At 37.8% G+C, this 16,694-nt stretch overlaps 1 protein-coding gene across 1 annotated transcript in view; it reads right to left on the reverse strand.

Annotated features, from left to right (window-relative positions):
* Nucleotides 1–8,144: 8,144 nt before the first annotated feature.
* The window catches only part of LOC135474789 (E3 ubiquitin-protein ligase TRAF7-like), an 89,710-nt gene continuing 81,160 nt past the window's right edge, over nt 8,145–16,694 (reverse strand). The window contains 2 exon segments of the mRNA XM_064754389.1: nt 8,145–12,514; nt 15,755–15,874. Coding sequence (XP_064610459.1) covers nt 12,503–12,514; nt 15,755–15,874 — 132 coding nt within the window. The 3' untranslated portion in view covers nt 8,145–12,502.

Genomic DNA, 16,694 nt, shown 5'->3' on the forward strand with positions numbered 1-16,694 from the left:
TACCTATAATGGCTCAAACAGGTTTTAAGATCTTGTGCCAAAGGGGTCAAATGGACGATTCATTTTCGTTTCTATTCACTATTGCCGACATCTAGTTTCATGTCCTGAGGCGATGGCTATGCTCAGCTGTACTTTCTTTCAGCACACACGTTCTGGCATGCAGTCTTCCCAGCGGAAATCAGTTTCCAGCTATACATTTTTCAGTTTCACAGATGGACGTGTCCATCGGGAACTCGTTAATTTCTGCTGATATCGGCTTGTCACCTACAGCTCGTTTCGAATCGATTGGATGAGCGACTGCTTCATTCTACGAGTTAACCACTCCATCTGCCATTTCTTGTTTTCGTTAATGTCCTCGACCACATTGTCATTGTCGTCCTCCTTGGCGTCGTCGATGTCGTCAGCCCCTCTTTTGGTTGTAAATTATCTCGTGCAGGCCTATCAATACAAGATTCAGCTTCATTCACATTTCGGGAATGGAATAAACTCCCTTTAGCTCTACCTCATCATTTAAATCTAAATTAAAATCTTACTTTATTTACTGAATTGTTACAATATGACATGTCCACACAACCGTCCTGGCCATGTTGTATGCACGCTTAGTATTATTACCCACTGTGTATATTGTTATTACTTATCAAGAATAGTATTTATAATTACATAAAATTAGGATGGCATGTATATCCTATAAGTTCAAAATTTTTTCCTTTATAATGTGATAGAACAAACTCTTTTGGAGCTTTATTCACGCCAGATTCATACCAGCAATTACATCAATGTGCTCTGTTTGTAAACATTTATGATTCAAGCTGTACCCTCGGGACCGGTAGATCCAGGATCAATCCTTGATCGAGTCACACCTAAGACTTTAAAAGAGGAAGTTGTAACTTCCTCGCTTGGCGTTCAGCATGAAGGGGATAGTGCAACGACTGGTTGACCCGTATCAGTATAATGGCTCGTGCGGGGCAGCTTACTTGCCTTCGGTAAGTCGTCTCAGTGAAGCAGCACTAAATAAAAGAGCGGTGGAAATCCGTCCTGCAACAAGGAGGCACATTACACGTACATGCACCCTAATGATTCCTTCGTCGTCATATGACTGAAAAATTGTTGAGTACGACGTTAAACCCCAAGCACTCACTCACTCACTCAAGCTGTACCCAATGATTCTGGTGAAATAAGAGACAACACGATAAAAATCAAAATTCATTTCTATTGTCAATATCAGAGTCACTGACACCCTGGTCCCGAGCAAGACCTGTATAGTAGACACCCACTTTGTCTCACCTGTGTGGTAGACAGCCACTGTGTCTCACCTGTATGGTAGACACCCACTTTGTCTCACATGTATGGTAGACACCCACTTTGTCTCACATGTATGGTAGACACCCACTTTGTCTCACCTTCAAAATGTTTTTGTTCTCCTGGCTCGGCATCCGCCCTTACATGTGGAGCATGTGACCCCACCCTCGCACAACATTGAGTAACGTTGTATTCACGAGACCGCAAATCTCCGGCCGTGAGTGGGAAGGTCCACAACCTTTAGATGGTCGTGTGTTTTCCCCGGGTTTCTGCCCTGTTTCCACCCACCATAATGCTCAGTAGTATGTGGCTCCTTGTATGGTGAAAATTCGTCACAATTGTCGAAAACAATTGTCGGGCACTGATTACATTTGTGCTTCTTTTGCTCGCACCTGCAACACTCTGGCGTCTGTCCTTGGTAAGTAAACTTACCAATGTCCCCAGTAAAGTTAACAAAGCTCGACACAGGAATATAAATCCAATAAGTACAATACTTAGTTAATAAAATACCGCTCAAATTTTTTTACAATAAAATTTCAATGTTGTTTGATCCCACTCTTTAGCTGCATGATACAAAATGGTCGCATTTCCAGGATTCGGCCAGCCCATGGTTTAAAAAAGTATTTGTTGCGCTTAACGTGACCGAGTCGCTAAATTCGGGCAGAATCTTGAGAAATTCGAGAATTTCTTTTTTCAGGAGACAAACATCGCCGAACACAAACCACTGCACTCTTCCGATTTATCGAAATCACTTTCAGCATTACAACTTTCCTCTCCCCGGAATCATTAACTTCATTCACTACGTTACAGCACATACATCTTCACAACATGACCACAGATCCAAAATCTAACAATGGCATAGCTTAAAACCTTATGTTTAGCATCCGATAGTGGCAGATCCGTTGGACCTAGCGGTTAATGTCACTAATCAGTGTGGTTCAGCACTGCTCGGTATACGTCAGTGCCTCGTTAGATCAGTTGACCCACATTCGCGCGGCTGAAACCATATAATTCTGCAACTGCACTGCACAATAAGCAGACCGCTTTTAAATCTAGAACCCTTCATGGGTTCTAATTTTTTTCTGATATTTATGGATCATAACACTGTAAATCCCCAAACTTATAACAGAATTGTAGGGGAATCAATATCTGTACAAAATATTATGTTGTTTGCAGCAAAAAATCATACGTAAATACATGTTTTTAACAACAGTACCTGTAAACATTTCTTCAGTCTATTGACCAGTGGTATTTGTCCACTCCGTTGGGATGCGTGACATCAGTATTACAGAAAACTCAGTAGATCGTGAAACACACTGAGCAATTATCTTACACACCGTTATACATCATGTATGCACGGGTTCACCAGACTTAAGGATTTCACTGGGTCTAAGTTAAAAATGTTTTGTACAGAAATCTCCATTCCAGTTCTTGAATTTATAGTAATCATTGATATTGAACAAAGTTTTTTTAATGTAGTATACAAACAATCAACCCATATAAATAGCAACTCCATGGAAAGTTTTCAGCCCGCCGCTGAACATTATCAACTGAGTTATGGCATCTGAGTCACAAGATCTACGATAAGTGATCTTAAAGTCGTTCACTCCCCTGGGGTCCGTTTTACAATGTAGTCGCAAATTGGGCCTGTCGTAACTTTCATGTTAACATACAGTGAAGAGATATGCCACCATGGTAAATGCGCTTGACGCAGTGCTGTAACAGCTTTGTAAAACGCCCACATCGTGGCAATCTCATGTGACAATGGCGGCAATCTTCGTCAGTCTCGAACTGGTATAAAACTTCATATATATTCATTTATGTTCCTGGTAAACTGGGATTATACTTTTAACATTATATCGTAAATCTCTTGGATTTCATTGCAGGGAATTCCGGCATTGGAGGAGTTCAAATAACTAGAATCAAGGGGTATAAGCAGCCTTGGGACTGATAGGACTAGCCCTGTTAACCGGCTTTGATGGACCCTTTGATTAAATCTCTGGACTACCCCCAACCACCTGCAGTCAACCACCACCACCTCCCTCTTTGGGGATAAAGTGTTATTCACTGGTTGAAGAGTCTGGTAGAGTGTACGGCCACAAATACCTATCATTCGGAAAAGATATATTTTCATTTTATGGAAAATAAATATACTCTGTTTCCCAATATAAAGAGCATATCACAAATGCTCTACAAGGGTAACCCTAAGAGTAAATGATATCGCGCTGGTTCATTCGAATACGAAGCCGGGACGGAATCTCTGAATGTAGACCTGTAAATTATGTATCCATGCTTTTCCTTCTGTGTTCTCCACGACAGTCCACTTCATGCCATCTGGGTTTATGGTCATCCGTTTTACTTTTTAATCCAATGTTTTTCATGTGTTAAAATTATTTAAGATATCTTGAATTCATTTAATAATATCAGTAGAAAATTTTAGATATCTTACAATGATTTTAGATATCATAACTTCATTCTTGATATCATTAAATTATTTCTGATATCTTGAAATCTCTTACTGATATGTTAGTGCGTTTTTAAGATATCATGAAATACTTTACAGGTATCAGAAGAAGAATTAAAGACATCAAGAACAGAAATAAAATTTTCAATAAATGTAGTCTGTTTCTTGGTATCTTCAAATCATTTCTAGGTATCACGAATTCATTTCAAAATATCATTAAATACGGCGGACGGAAAGACGTAAACGTCCCATGATTCCCATTGAAAATATTCCTGGGTCTTTCATAATTTGTGTGTTTTTGGCAACGTGGTGCTGACAGTTTTGCGGTATAAGAATATTAAACTGGGAAGTGTAGAGAAGGCTGAATCATAAATCCATTTTATGATATTATTAAATGAATTTAAAACGTCTTTAATTATTTTAACATATCCAAAAATTTGGATTAAAAAGTAAAACGGCTTGTCATACGGGCTGTATTGCTGAGAAACCAAGGAAGTGCAGGGTTGAAAAAATTGCGTGTAGAAATTAGACAATGATAACATCACAAAACTTTTCAACTGACACTGGTTTCAATATTCTGGGCTTGTACACAAACACACTTTCGCACAGACATGTCATTTACACTGTGTGGCAGGTGTGAATTATTTTCAACGATCAATGAAACTGGTTCAGATAAAGCGTCTATTTGCCCAAAGTTCTGTATTTCACCTAAAGTTCTGTATGTAAGAATGCACTTTCAGAATCGCTTGAAGGCCATAAAATGATACTTTTGATGCCAATGCATATTCTTTTTTTGGTAAATTGGTCGAACTTTCTTAAAAAACATTAAGTGGCCGCATAAGGGGGATGATTGAGATAGAATCAAGCAAAATGTGTCTCTTGGAAAATGCTAAACTAAGCGAGGTAATATAGAGTGTAATTGTATGTACATTTATTGTTGTTATAGTAGGCCTACATTTAGTTGTATCTTCGGTTTTGAAGCATATTTTGTTTCAATCAATGAGAATATGAAGTTGCTCCACAGCCTTGTGGATTATGGTCAGACCACAACCCTAAACCTATTTACATCAGAAATTGTTTGTTGCAAACCTCGTTGCTTTAATAGGAGGGGTGCTTTGAGTTATTGGTACATAATTAGTTTGGTACACAGTAGTTGGAATGTGGCATATTAACTGTGATGTTTTCTTCACAGAATGCACTGGTGTTAATATGCAATGACGTAGTCATGTGTTAATGCTGCGTGAATCATCCGACAGTCCCGCTGTAAATGGGACTAGTGACGCTCAGTCAGATTGAGTTCTATCACGCCACATGAATGAATGCTTGGGATTTAATGTCGTATTTAACAATTTTTCAGTCATATAACGACGAGGAGTTTTTTGGCGTGTGTACATATACTGTGTCTTCTTGTTTATTCATTTTTCCCACGTATTGGCGGAGAGGAAGCCAGAATGAGATAAATCACAGCGATCGCATTGGTGGGAGGCTCCTGTGTTATTTCGTCGTGCTGGCGTGCTATTACCTTCGTCCACCGAGGCCCTCGTGTCTTTTTGTGGCAGGTTGATTACAAGCCGCCAAAGTGCTGAGGTATAATGGCAAAGACAGTTGAAATGACACCCTCCCAGTCACATTATACTGACACCAGGCCAAGCAGTCCTGTTTCCTTTCTCTAATCTCTCAGAACTGAGCGCCAAAGGGTGCAGTAACAAGAACTATTTTTAAAAGTCTTTGGTATGATCCGAACTGGGATTGAAAAATTTATGGTATTTGCAGGTCTACTTTTGAAAAAGTGTGCAGAGGAACTGGTCGTTCCCCTAAGCTTAATTTTCAATGCATATCTTCAAAATGGGTGCTTCCCAACAGATTTTAAGAGAGCTAACGTGATTCCAATTTTCAAAAAAGGCGACCAGACTGACGTTACTAATTACCGCCCTATATCTTTGTTACCACTTTTTAGTAAAATCTTTGAAAAGGCAGTATATGAAACACTGTTTCAACATGTTCGAAACCAAATAGCCTTAAATCAACATAGATTTTTTCGTGACCGTGACACAGTTACCAACCTAGCCTGTTATGTTGATGGTATCACTAATTCTTTTGACGTAAAACTGCAGACCGATGCTGTGTACCTAGACTTATGTAAAGCTTTTGACAGCGTCTATCATGATATGCTGATACATAAACTGAAGCATTATGGCTTCCAAGGCCCACTGCTCAAATGACTGCGCTCCTATCTCGAAGGCCGTTCGCAACGAGTTGTCCTACAGGGCGCAGAATCTTCGTGGAAGCTGGTATTATCCGGGGTACCGCAAGGGTCTTTGATTGGTCCGCTCCTGTTTATTTTTTTATATAAACGACATGTCTTCCTGTGTTCGGCACTTTAAGTCACTGTATGCAGATGACTAAGCTTTAAAAACAAGTGCAAGGATGTGAGCTATTACAGGATGACCTTGCACGTTTAACAAACTGGTGTTCAGTTTGGCAGTTTAAGTTAAACGTGGACAAGTGTTGTGTCATATCACGAATAAGACCAACAAAAATTATATCCAATTATAGCATAGACGGACATGCACTTGAAAGAGTTGAGACTGAAAGATCTTGCGATAACATTAACCAATAATCTGAATTTTAGAGTACATGCCACCAATACCGTTAGAAAAGGTTATAAAATGCTTGGTTTTCTCAAGCGATTGTGCATTTCTTTCACAAAAACCAAGTCACTTATATCCCTGTACAGATCTTTAGTTCGCTCCAACTTGGAGTATGGGTCAATGATATGGTCCCCCACCCAAAAATATCTCTCAGACAAGTTCGGGTCCGTTTGAAAAAAGTTCCTCTAACATCTTTGTTTTAAAACTAATGACGCTTATATCCTCTGAAAAATACAGTGCTATGTGTAAACATTTTCACATTAATGTGTTCACATTACCTAGAAGATCAGGTCAACTTTAATTTTCCTGCCCGGGTCTTACGACAAACGGCAACATTTTTCTTTCCCTCGACCCATGAATTCCTATAATGACCTGAGTTCTAATAACTCCATAGAAATTTTTTCTTCACAACAATCTTTTAGAAGGTCAGTTCACTCGATTCTTTTTTTACGGTTTTTCTGTGATTAACGTATTTCATAATCTTAACTTCTGATTATAACGGTTTACAATTCTTATTTTTTTAATGAAATTTCAACACGAATAGTTTTATATATTCACCTATGTTTACACGTGGAACATTTATGTACCAAGAATTACATCATATGTTTACCTGTGTTTACACTATCTTTGTACAAAAATTGTATTTTATATTTACCTAGCTCTACATATGTGTATTATACGCTTCTTTTACTCTGTATGTATCCCTGTTATCTGACCTGTAAGTGGACTCCTGGCCTGTTGGCTCTGAATATTAATAAACCATAAACCGTATATTCGATCGCAATCATTTTTATGGGTGGAGGTAGGAGCCCGAGAGCCAGAAATAATCCACCGACCTTACGCAAGATACTGACGAACTTTTTCACGTGATGTATGAACATGCACGCCATACTGAAAGGCAAGTGATCTTCAACGAACTTTACACGCGGCAAACAGCCCATCGTCACCGAGGTTCTCACATCGATAGCGGCGTAGCCCATACGGCGATGTGTGAGTGAGTGCTTGGGGTTTAACGTCGTATATATCAATTTTTCAGTCATATGACGACGAAGGAATTATTAGAGTGCATGTAATATGTCTTATTGTTGCAGGACGGATTTCCACCGCTCTTTTATCTGGCTCTGCTTCACTGAGACGACTTGCCGAAGGCAAGTATTTATTTATTTATTTGTTTGGTGTTTTACGCCCAACTCAAGAATATTTCACTTATACGACGGCGGCCTGCATTATGGTGGGTGGAAACCGGTCAGAGCCCACATACGGCCGGAAAACAAGCCAGCATGAGCTGGAATTGAACTCACAGCGACCGCATTTGTGAGAGACTCCTGGGTCATTAAGCTGCACTAGCGTGCTAACCAACTGAGCCACGGAGGCCCCACGAAGGCAAGTAAGCTGCCCCGGCCGAAGCATTATACTGATACGGGTCAATCAGTCGTTGCACTATCCCCTTCATGCTGAACGCCAAGTGAGGAAGTTACAACTTCCTCTTTTAAAGTCTTAGGTGTGACTCAACCCGGGATTGACCCCGGATCTACAGCTCAGGAAAATCTACTGCTATCGGGGCCGGTGTATATATATACGGTCATGAAGTTTAAAATGCTGTACAAAAATGTCACCCATGGTATACTGATCTGAGTTCCACCCATTTTATAGCCATATAGGCACCCCTGTAAATTTTCGATGACAACACAACTGCATTTACGACACAAGGAACTCAATGCTTAATCGCATTTAATATCAATTTGTTTATTGATTAATGTATTTGTAGAGCCCAGGCTCCACTCAATTATGCCTTTGTTTAATGCGATCATGTTGCCAACGTATGAATGCGTCAAGCACCTGTTCCACTGACAAAAGTCGCTTGGTTCCCAATTAATGTGACGTGAACTGAATAAAAATTGACACCAGTGTGCTACACGATAGCTGACACTGCATCGGTAACACCAGTAACATGAAATTAAGGTGGTATGAAACCGTTTACAAGCTCCCTTCAACTTCCACAAAAGTTATAACATAGGAATGGGCCATATACTACATGATGACACTTTAAAAAACAAGCTTTAGGTGTGAAAAGGTTTCCTATATTATTATTACATTCCATCTTCGATTAAATCCTTACTAACTCAACAGAAGATTATTTGAAGACGAGACTTTTATAGCAACTTGTATAGATGATAATTATGCCAGACAAAAATCTTTGATTAATTAAAGAAAAGTATACCAGATATATTTGGGAAAACTTTGGGCAAATCTAATACAAAGAACATCCTTTGTGTATAAAACAGAACAGTTAATATACACATCTTGCATGTCCAGGCAGCAAGTGCGAGATACTAACGTATCTATATATGTTAGTCCCACCAGGGTTAAGCGTTTCAATCTATTGCTGTGGAAAACCCATAAAGCTGGTACCTGCAAAAAGTACATTCTTCGGGTATACATTTTATACAAGAAAAACACAGAAATGTCCCCAATCTGGAAAAAGTCGGATTTGCTCTCATATTGCATTAAAATGTTAACGGATCTCCATGTCGATGATACCAACACATTATGACCAGATTTTTATGATTCAAAATGACTTAACATATTTTGTTCAATATATCGGGTGGGCATAAAAAATAGGCCGTACCTTGACACTCAACATCTCCGAAACCCTCTTACGTCAGCTTCTAAAAATTTACACACTCAAAAGCCAGTATGTCTAAGCAAACATACCAAATTTCAATTTCAACCTTTAAGATTTCTGTTCATGGGACCAAAATAAAAATTGAGTCAAAAACGCATGTTCCGGACATTACAAAATGTTTTACTTGAAAATGTGATCAATTCCTTGTCCGCCGCAGAGAAAACCACCTTGATTCAGCAAAACTTGTGCCTATCTGGCAGAAGGGTTTCTCTGACACTAGAGCCAGACAATTTTTCCAGACGACACTTGATTGACGCGTGTCATACAGGTGCAGTGCTGGCTCTACTCATGACACCTGTGGGTCACCGGAACATGCGTTTTTGAGGCTATGTTTTCATTGTAACCCTGTGTGTAGACTACTCAAGCTATGACCTTGAAAATTGGTCAGTATATTAACAAAATCATGCCATTTTAACGTCTAAACGTCTACTCCCCATAGGACTTAATATTGTAAGGATCTCTTTACTCGCTGTTTAACACCAGAGAAAGTATAAATTTAAGGTTATGGGATCACTATTATACGAATCCAGATATGAAATAACTGGAAGACAAAATACAAATTGCAATACAGAAATTTTAGACATGTAAATATACAGTATCACAAGTTTGTTCATGGCTATTTCAAATCCGTGTTCACAAAAAACGCACCATACTCATTTTCTCCAACGTATCACACTTTCTTTTTTTTTTCAGTCAGGCGCACGAACCTTACACAACTCATGAATGACACTGTACCATTTTGCTCTACAAATAAATGACGTAAACAAACAAATAAACAGTAGCACAGGAAGGAGCAGATTAGAGAAGCAGCACCTCTGCACATTCAAAACTGGGAATCTCAATACATGCTTTTATATCTTTTCTAACCAACGGTATTTAAAAAAGAATTTTAAGGACTACACATGGTGTCCAAAATTTTGTAATTTGAAATATGGTGCAATGCAATTCAGCGCCTACCTCTGAAAATGATCGTAATGCCGTTTTTCTGGGCCAACAGAAGTCAAATGAAGTCAGCCAGAATCACAATGCCGAATAACAATCTACAGAACACCTACCTACAACACACCTACACCTAACCTAGTTCCTCAACATTTTTGCATATGAAAGAGCAGCTTTTAGCGCAATTTATGCACATTTTTAATTTGATCATGGAGATAAAACTACATTGGTTTGACTGACTAGTGTCAGGGCTTCACAAAAAGTATAATTTAAGTCAACACAGACTAATAATAACACAGAGAATATGAATAAACACCTTGCAAAAAATGCGAAAAAGTTGACGAATTACAGTACTGAAGAAGCCCAAGTATAATTATTTCCAGTGAACACTATCTTTACATCTCCACGGAGATTTGCAACTTTCACCAGAAACTGGTCCATGGGGCTGTTTCTCAAAACGACACCATATGACTTACTGATGCTTTGATAAACAGCCTCAGTACACTCTCCCCTTCTCAGGGAATCACTAACACTCAAATAACAGTAACACAAATGAGATATCTTAACAATTACGAAACATAGAAATAATGAAACTTTTGCTGTTACACTAACTTTGCTATAAAAAAAAAAGAGCTTCAACAAATAACTTTAGTTATCCACAACTCAGATGTCTATTTCTAAGTGTAAGTATCATTACACTGTCCGGCTTAAATGTATAATTCATCATAATATAATCATATATCACAAGTCTTCTCTGGCCACTATAGATGTATCTGTTCTACATACATCATCAACTATCTATAGCCAGCACTCCATCGACTAAACAGTATTAAGACTACAGCACTGTACAAAACACAAGAACAATTTAATCTCATAAAACATTTTATATACAAAAATCAACGGATTCTACATGCACAGTACATCAAAGTGACCATAAAAATGTATGTATGAGCATATAAAACCTAGTGCCTGGCAGAAATAAAGCGCTTGAAAGTTTTGATATCTATTAACGTCTATAAAAGTGTATTTTAGATATGGACACATTTGGCCACAATGCAAGCGTAATTACCCTAGATGACCTAAAATGTCGTCCATAACAAAGCTGCTCATATTTCCAGATTCTGGGAGTTCTACTGAGTTTAGACAGATACTTTCAGAGGTGTTTGGAAGGTAGGATAATATCATATTGGAAAATGCAAATTTTAGCACCAGAAGTAATATCTCATGACATTTATTTGCCTCCAAAAATGCTATTTTGTGGTAGAATTTTAGGTCATTTAGGGTAGCTCTCTGAACATTCAGACATTATCTCTACTGATTTAACAAATAAGCTCATTATGGTTGTACTGTGTCTAGACACCTTTTGTCTCCTTCATCAATGTGTAAAATAAAGCCAAGAATATCTACTAATTCCCTATCACCTTTCACACAAATAATAAAATGAGGCCAAATTTGCTGAGCAGAAGTCTGGTGTAGGTATGCAAGACATCTGCCTTGACAGGAAATTTTGGAATCAGAAAACACAGCAAGATTGCTATTTGTCTTAAAAGCCAAAAATATGCATCTGTCACTCATTATGCTATCTCGTTCAATACAACACAGGATTAAAACAGGAACAGCTGAATTCTGTTACTGTCTGAAACAATGTAAAATGCTGCAATATGATTGGTCAAAAATAAGACATCAACTGAGAAATGGCCATCTACATATGGCTCTCTTGTAAATAAAATCATATTACTTCAAAACCCGATTTTTACTTCATTACTGATCATATGAAGACCCCATTTGTGACCAACAGCAAACAATATGTTTGCTTTTACTAATAATACTCAGACAAAATCCTTGTGTTGCCTTTTCTATCAAGCCAAGAATTTATTGGCTGTTGACTGGGTTTCACACTGGTCAAATCCTCCAAGTAGAAATCATGTGCTTCCATCACCAATACATGTATGCCACTCTTCTTCAGAATTTATTACTGAAGTTTACATGTGTTACTAGTTTAAAGCTTCTGAAACAAAACTCTTCTGCTACATTTTAATGTAACTTCCCAAGCCAGGCCTAAATGATACTCACCATATACTTGATTATAATTCAATCTACCTGTAAGACATACAACAGAGTTTGCACTTTTCAGACAAATCAACAGTGCAATAAGAAATACTGATAACTGTTTAGCACTTACATGCAATTGATTCTTTTCTGAATCACCTATGAGAATATGGTTCGATGTAAACATTGGAAGACAGTAACATCATATCAATGATAACATCACATACATGATAACAGCTCACATAGCAACTGTACATCAAATAAGACTTTGTTTGTCTAGACTTCTGCTACTTGTGAGATTCTAACAACTTATCACATAAGCCTCTCCACACTTCACTAATCGCTTGTCTGTTTACACCTATACATCTGCATCACATCTGTACCAGACAGCCGCTGATGAAGGAACGTGTCTCCTCACTGCCACACCTGTCAATTAAAAAACACAAAGTTTAATGTAAGTCTAATGTCATACGGTGAGGCAAACCAGAATCATGATATGTATATATAGACCAGAATTTTTAGACAGCATAAAAGCCTTTATTTTAATTCTGATGTTTGCAATCACATTCTTCTGGACATGCTATTAACGTCCAAAAAACAAAATTCCTGTCTAAGTATATGTCATTCTAATTCTAATTCAAAAACTGAATATTCAGCTGGTATATTTTAGAAAGCATGGCCAAGATCACCAAATATGAATAGGGTTCTATTCAATGTCTATTAATGTGGTAACAAGTTTGGAAAACCTGGTTATAAAAGATTCAAGACACAGTTCTTTCAAAACTTTGGACAGACCTACGAACTGACTTCAACCATGAAGTGTAACCACAGATCTAAATAAAAGTGTGCAATGGCTAAAATTTATGACAAACACATAGATTTGATTTGGTAGCAAGGCAACCAAGCAGTGCAGAACTTCAGCTCAATAGGGTACATGTATAATTTCATGTCAAGGCATGCTGTATGTTTTGAGACACCACCCCTAACACATGCTCTACATACATGTACATGTATAATTTCATGTCAAGGCATGCTGTATGTTTTGAGACACAACCCCTAACATGTGCTCTACATACATGTACATGTATAATTTCATGTCAAGGCATGCTGTATGTTTTGAGACACCACCCCTAACACATGCTCTACATACATGTACATGTATAATTTCATGTCAAGGCATGCTGTATGTTTTGAGACACAACCCCTAACATGTGCTCTACATACATGTACATGTATAATTTCATGTCAAGGCATGCTGTATGTTTTGAGACACCACCCCTAACACATGCTCTACATACATGTACATGTATAGCTTTATGTCAATGTAAACCCTGAGCTTATTAAATGCAGTACTTTTTGAGATACCACCCATAACATTTTGTTTAAAATTGAGTTTAACACAAAATTTGTGATATTTAATGTGTACACACCGAATCAAGGATGGAATATCCCCCTCGTATTATTGCGCTCCACATATGTGCAAACCCTGATCTTAATACCGGCAGTACTACATTTTGTTTAACATTGCTTTCCTGTTACAGGACATTTGTACTTTGTATGGTCAAGCTAAAATGATGCCAAATTCATATGAAAGAGTGTGAAATGTATTTTTGCAAATTATGATCTTTAATATAAGGATGTGTAATGTACATATAATAAATATATTTGAGTGTAAATGTGTTTTTATATCCAAAACACATGGATTTAATCTGAACTATGATAATATTTATAAATATGTGTACATTAAAAATAATCAGCATTCCGGTTGAACATATTTATTAGCAGAACAGACCAAATATTTGTGTAAACATGTTTTATATCCTCATTTACAACATTATCACATAAAGACAATATATACCAAGGTGGTCCCAAATACCACCATAAAAAAATTCTCATGCCATTTTCAAGTTTCTCTTTAAGGGAAAATTGAAAAAAATATTGAAGACCACATTTACAACTTTTCCAACTCTTTCATCTGAACTTAATGTAATTTTCATGTTTTCTCGACCTTTAACAATTAACAAAGTCTGAAACATTTGAAGCCAATATGCTGACTTCCACAAATATGTCAAAGATCCAAATATTCCACAGCAAGGACAAAAGCACCGAATATTCCACATGGTTGTATTTACAAGGCATGCTGACACCATTTTTACTGACTGTACTATTTTGGTTTCGTTTCAGTCTTACAAAATGAAATAAACAACAACGCAGATGCACTTGATGTACAAGAGGTTGCCTGAAAATCTAGCACAGTAAATTGGTTATAATATTACAGCCGGGTAACTAAGTTTAAAGTTTACTTTCACAATCATTATCACCTTGCTGGTAGTCTCTAGAAACCCAAGGAAATGGATCATTATTCTCAAAATATGGGATGCCTACATCCAATCTTTAACAGCCATGTACAGATGCCAAAAGCCTAATATTGCACACCTATGTGTAATGCTTAATATCACAGAGCTCTTACATGTCCAAGTAAATAGAGCTAATCAGGTGATAATGGATTTTTGCCTAGGTTTATACCTTGCTTCTTGCTATACTACTAACACACAGGTACACTCAATACTATTATCTTCTCAAACCACCACCTGCTAACAATAATTTACTGCACAATTTACACCGCAATTAACTAATCCTGGACCACGTCCTTTAATAAAAAAGAGCTTTCGTGTGGACTGGAAGGATGTTCACCCCTCTCACACAGCAAGGCCTGCATTTTCAAAGCTAAACAGCTTCCTGGTACAAATTTGGTATCTAATCAGTTCAGCTAGACGCTCCGGAAATACAGGATAAAGCATGTCATCAACTATCATAGTCCATTAGGAAGTAAGAAGTGAAATGGTAGACTGCTTTAATAGGCAATTTACAGTGAGTCAAAACCATCACAACAATCCATGACAATATTCCTACCCATACCCCATGTAGATTGTCCATTAACTTGTATGTATATCTCTATGTACTTGAAATTTTCTAGACCCTGTACACATGCAGTATATATACTACATTTTCCTAGAAAACATCAAACATTTCCACTCTTCACACACATATTCAGTTAATAGCCTTTAACCCTTCTGAAAAATACTACCCAACAACAATTTGACGTAATTTTCTGTCTAGACCTGTTTGGAATCAAGGAAAAAGTTTCTAGGAAACCCTGAAAAATTCTAATGATTTCAGTGTATCAATTATAAACATACATATACAGTTATATACATTTTAGTCAGAATTATAAAGGCTGTGCTAGGTACTACTTTGAAGTTTGTTTATTTATCTGAACGGTGTTTACACTGTACTCAAAAATATTTCACTTTAAAGACCACCAGCAGAAAACTGGGCTGATCCCAGGAGAAAACAACAACCACTCATCGACTGCTACCAGACTTTCCCACTTAGATCAGGAGAGAAAGCCAGCATGAGCTGGAATTGAACTCAGAGCGACCACAATGACAAGAGGTTCTGGGTTATTGTCACTTTGTAGTTATGGGGATCATCAAGAAATACACCCCAATATACAAATGCTAACACAATGAGGTATTTGAGGGGCACAGCAATAAGATATACTGCGACACTGCCAAGCATACATACATGTATCTAACATTTATAAATAAATTAATCAGATAGCATTTTACGCTTGCTTGCTACAATGAACACCTCAGAACTCACCTTCACCGTGCTGTCCACTGCCCCAGAGTACAATCGTCCTCTAGCCACAGCAAGGCATGCTACACTTCCTTCATGTCTAGCCAGAGTCTGCGAACAGATCATGTTGTCCATGCTCCACACCTAAAAATTACAGAAATAATCTGGAATTTATCTAGGCATCAAATCCAACATTTGTGTACAAATCATCAACCATTTTGAATGTTATAGTGTAATTCCTCAACCTTTGCTCACATAAAAGAACAACTTTCAGTGCAATTCATGCACCTGTCAACATCTTGAACCTGATGTGTAACTAGTCGTGATGAAGTAATGTACCAAGTTTCAATTGAAAGAGATGAACCTTTTTCAGATTTCACATGTGCAATTCAGGCACTGATTGGGTAATACCGAGTGAGTGTGTGAGTGCTTGGGGTTTAACATGCCTCCTTGTTGCAGGATGGATTTCCACTGCTCTTTTGTCCAGTGCTGCTTCACTGAGACTTACCAAAGGCAAGTAAGCGCCCTGCCCGAGTCAACCAGGGTCAACCAGTTGTAGCACTATCTCCTTAATGCCTAACACCAAGTGAAAAAGCTATAACTTCCTCGTTTAAAGACTTAAAAGACACCCGACCCAGGATTGATCCTGGATCTACCGTTCAGACGTTCTACCAACCGTGCTATCGGGGCCGCTAGGGTAATATGTCACACAGACATTTTGGGTTGTTGGTGTACCATAAACTTCTGCATTGTTAGTTTGCACCTATATGTAGCTAAAAGATATCAGAATTTTATCTGTTTTGGATAGAACTAAAAACTTTTTGCCAGTGTTACTTCCAACCCTCCTGAAGGAGGTTACCAAGGTAACAATATTCTATGACTTCACTTCCAGCAACCACAGCTCAAGAAAACAGTGGTGATGTTATGTTGATTTTTTGATATGTTGTAGAGAAAAGTGCAAGCT

Source organism: Liolophura sinensis, chromosome 1 (assembly GCF_032854445.1).
Source record: "Liolophura sinensis isolate JHLJ2023 chromosome 1, CUHK_Ljap_v2, whole genome shotgun sequence".
Lineage (NCBI taxonomy): Eukaryota > Metazoa > Mollusca > Polyplacophora > Chitonida > Chitonidae > Liolophura > Liolophura sinensis.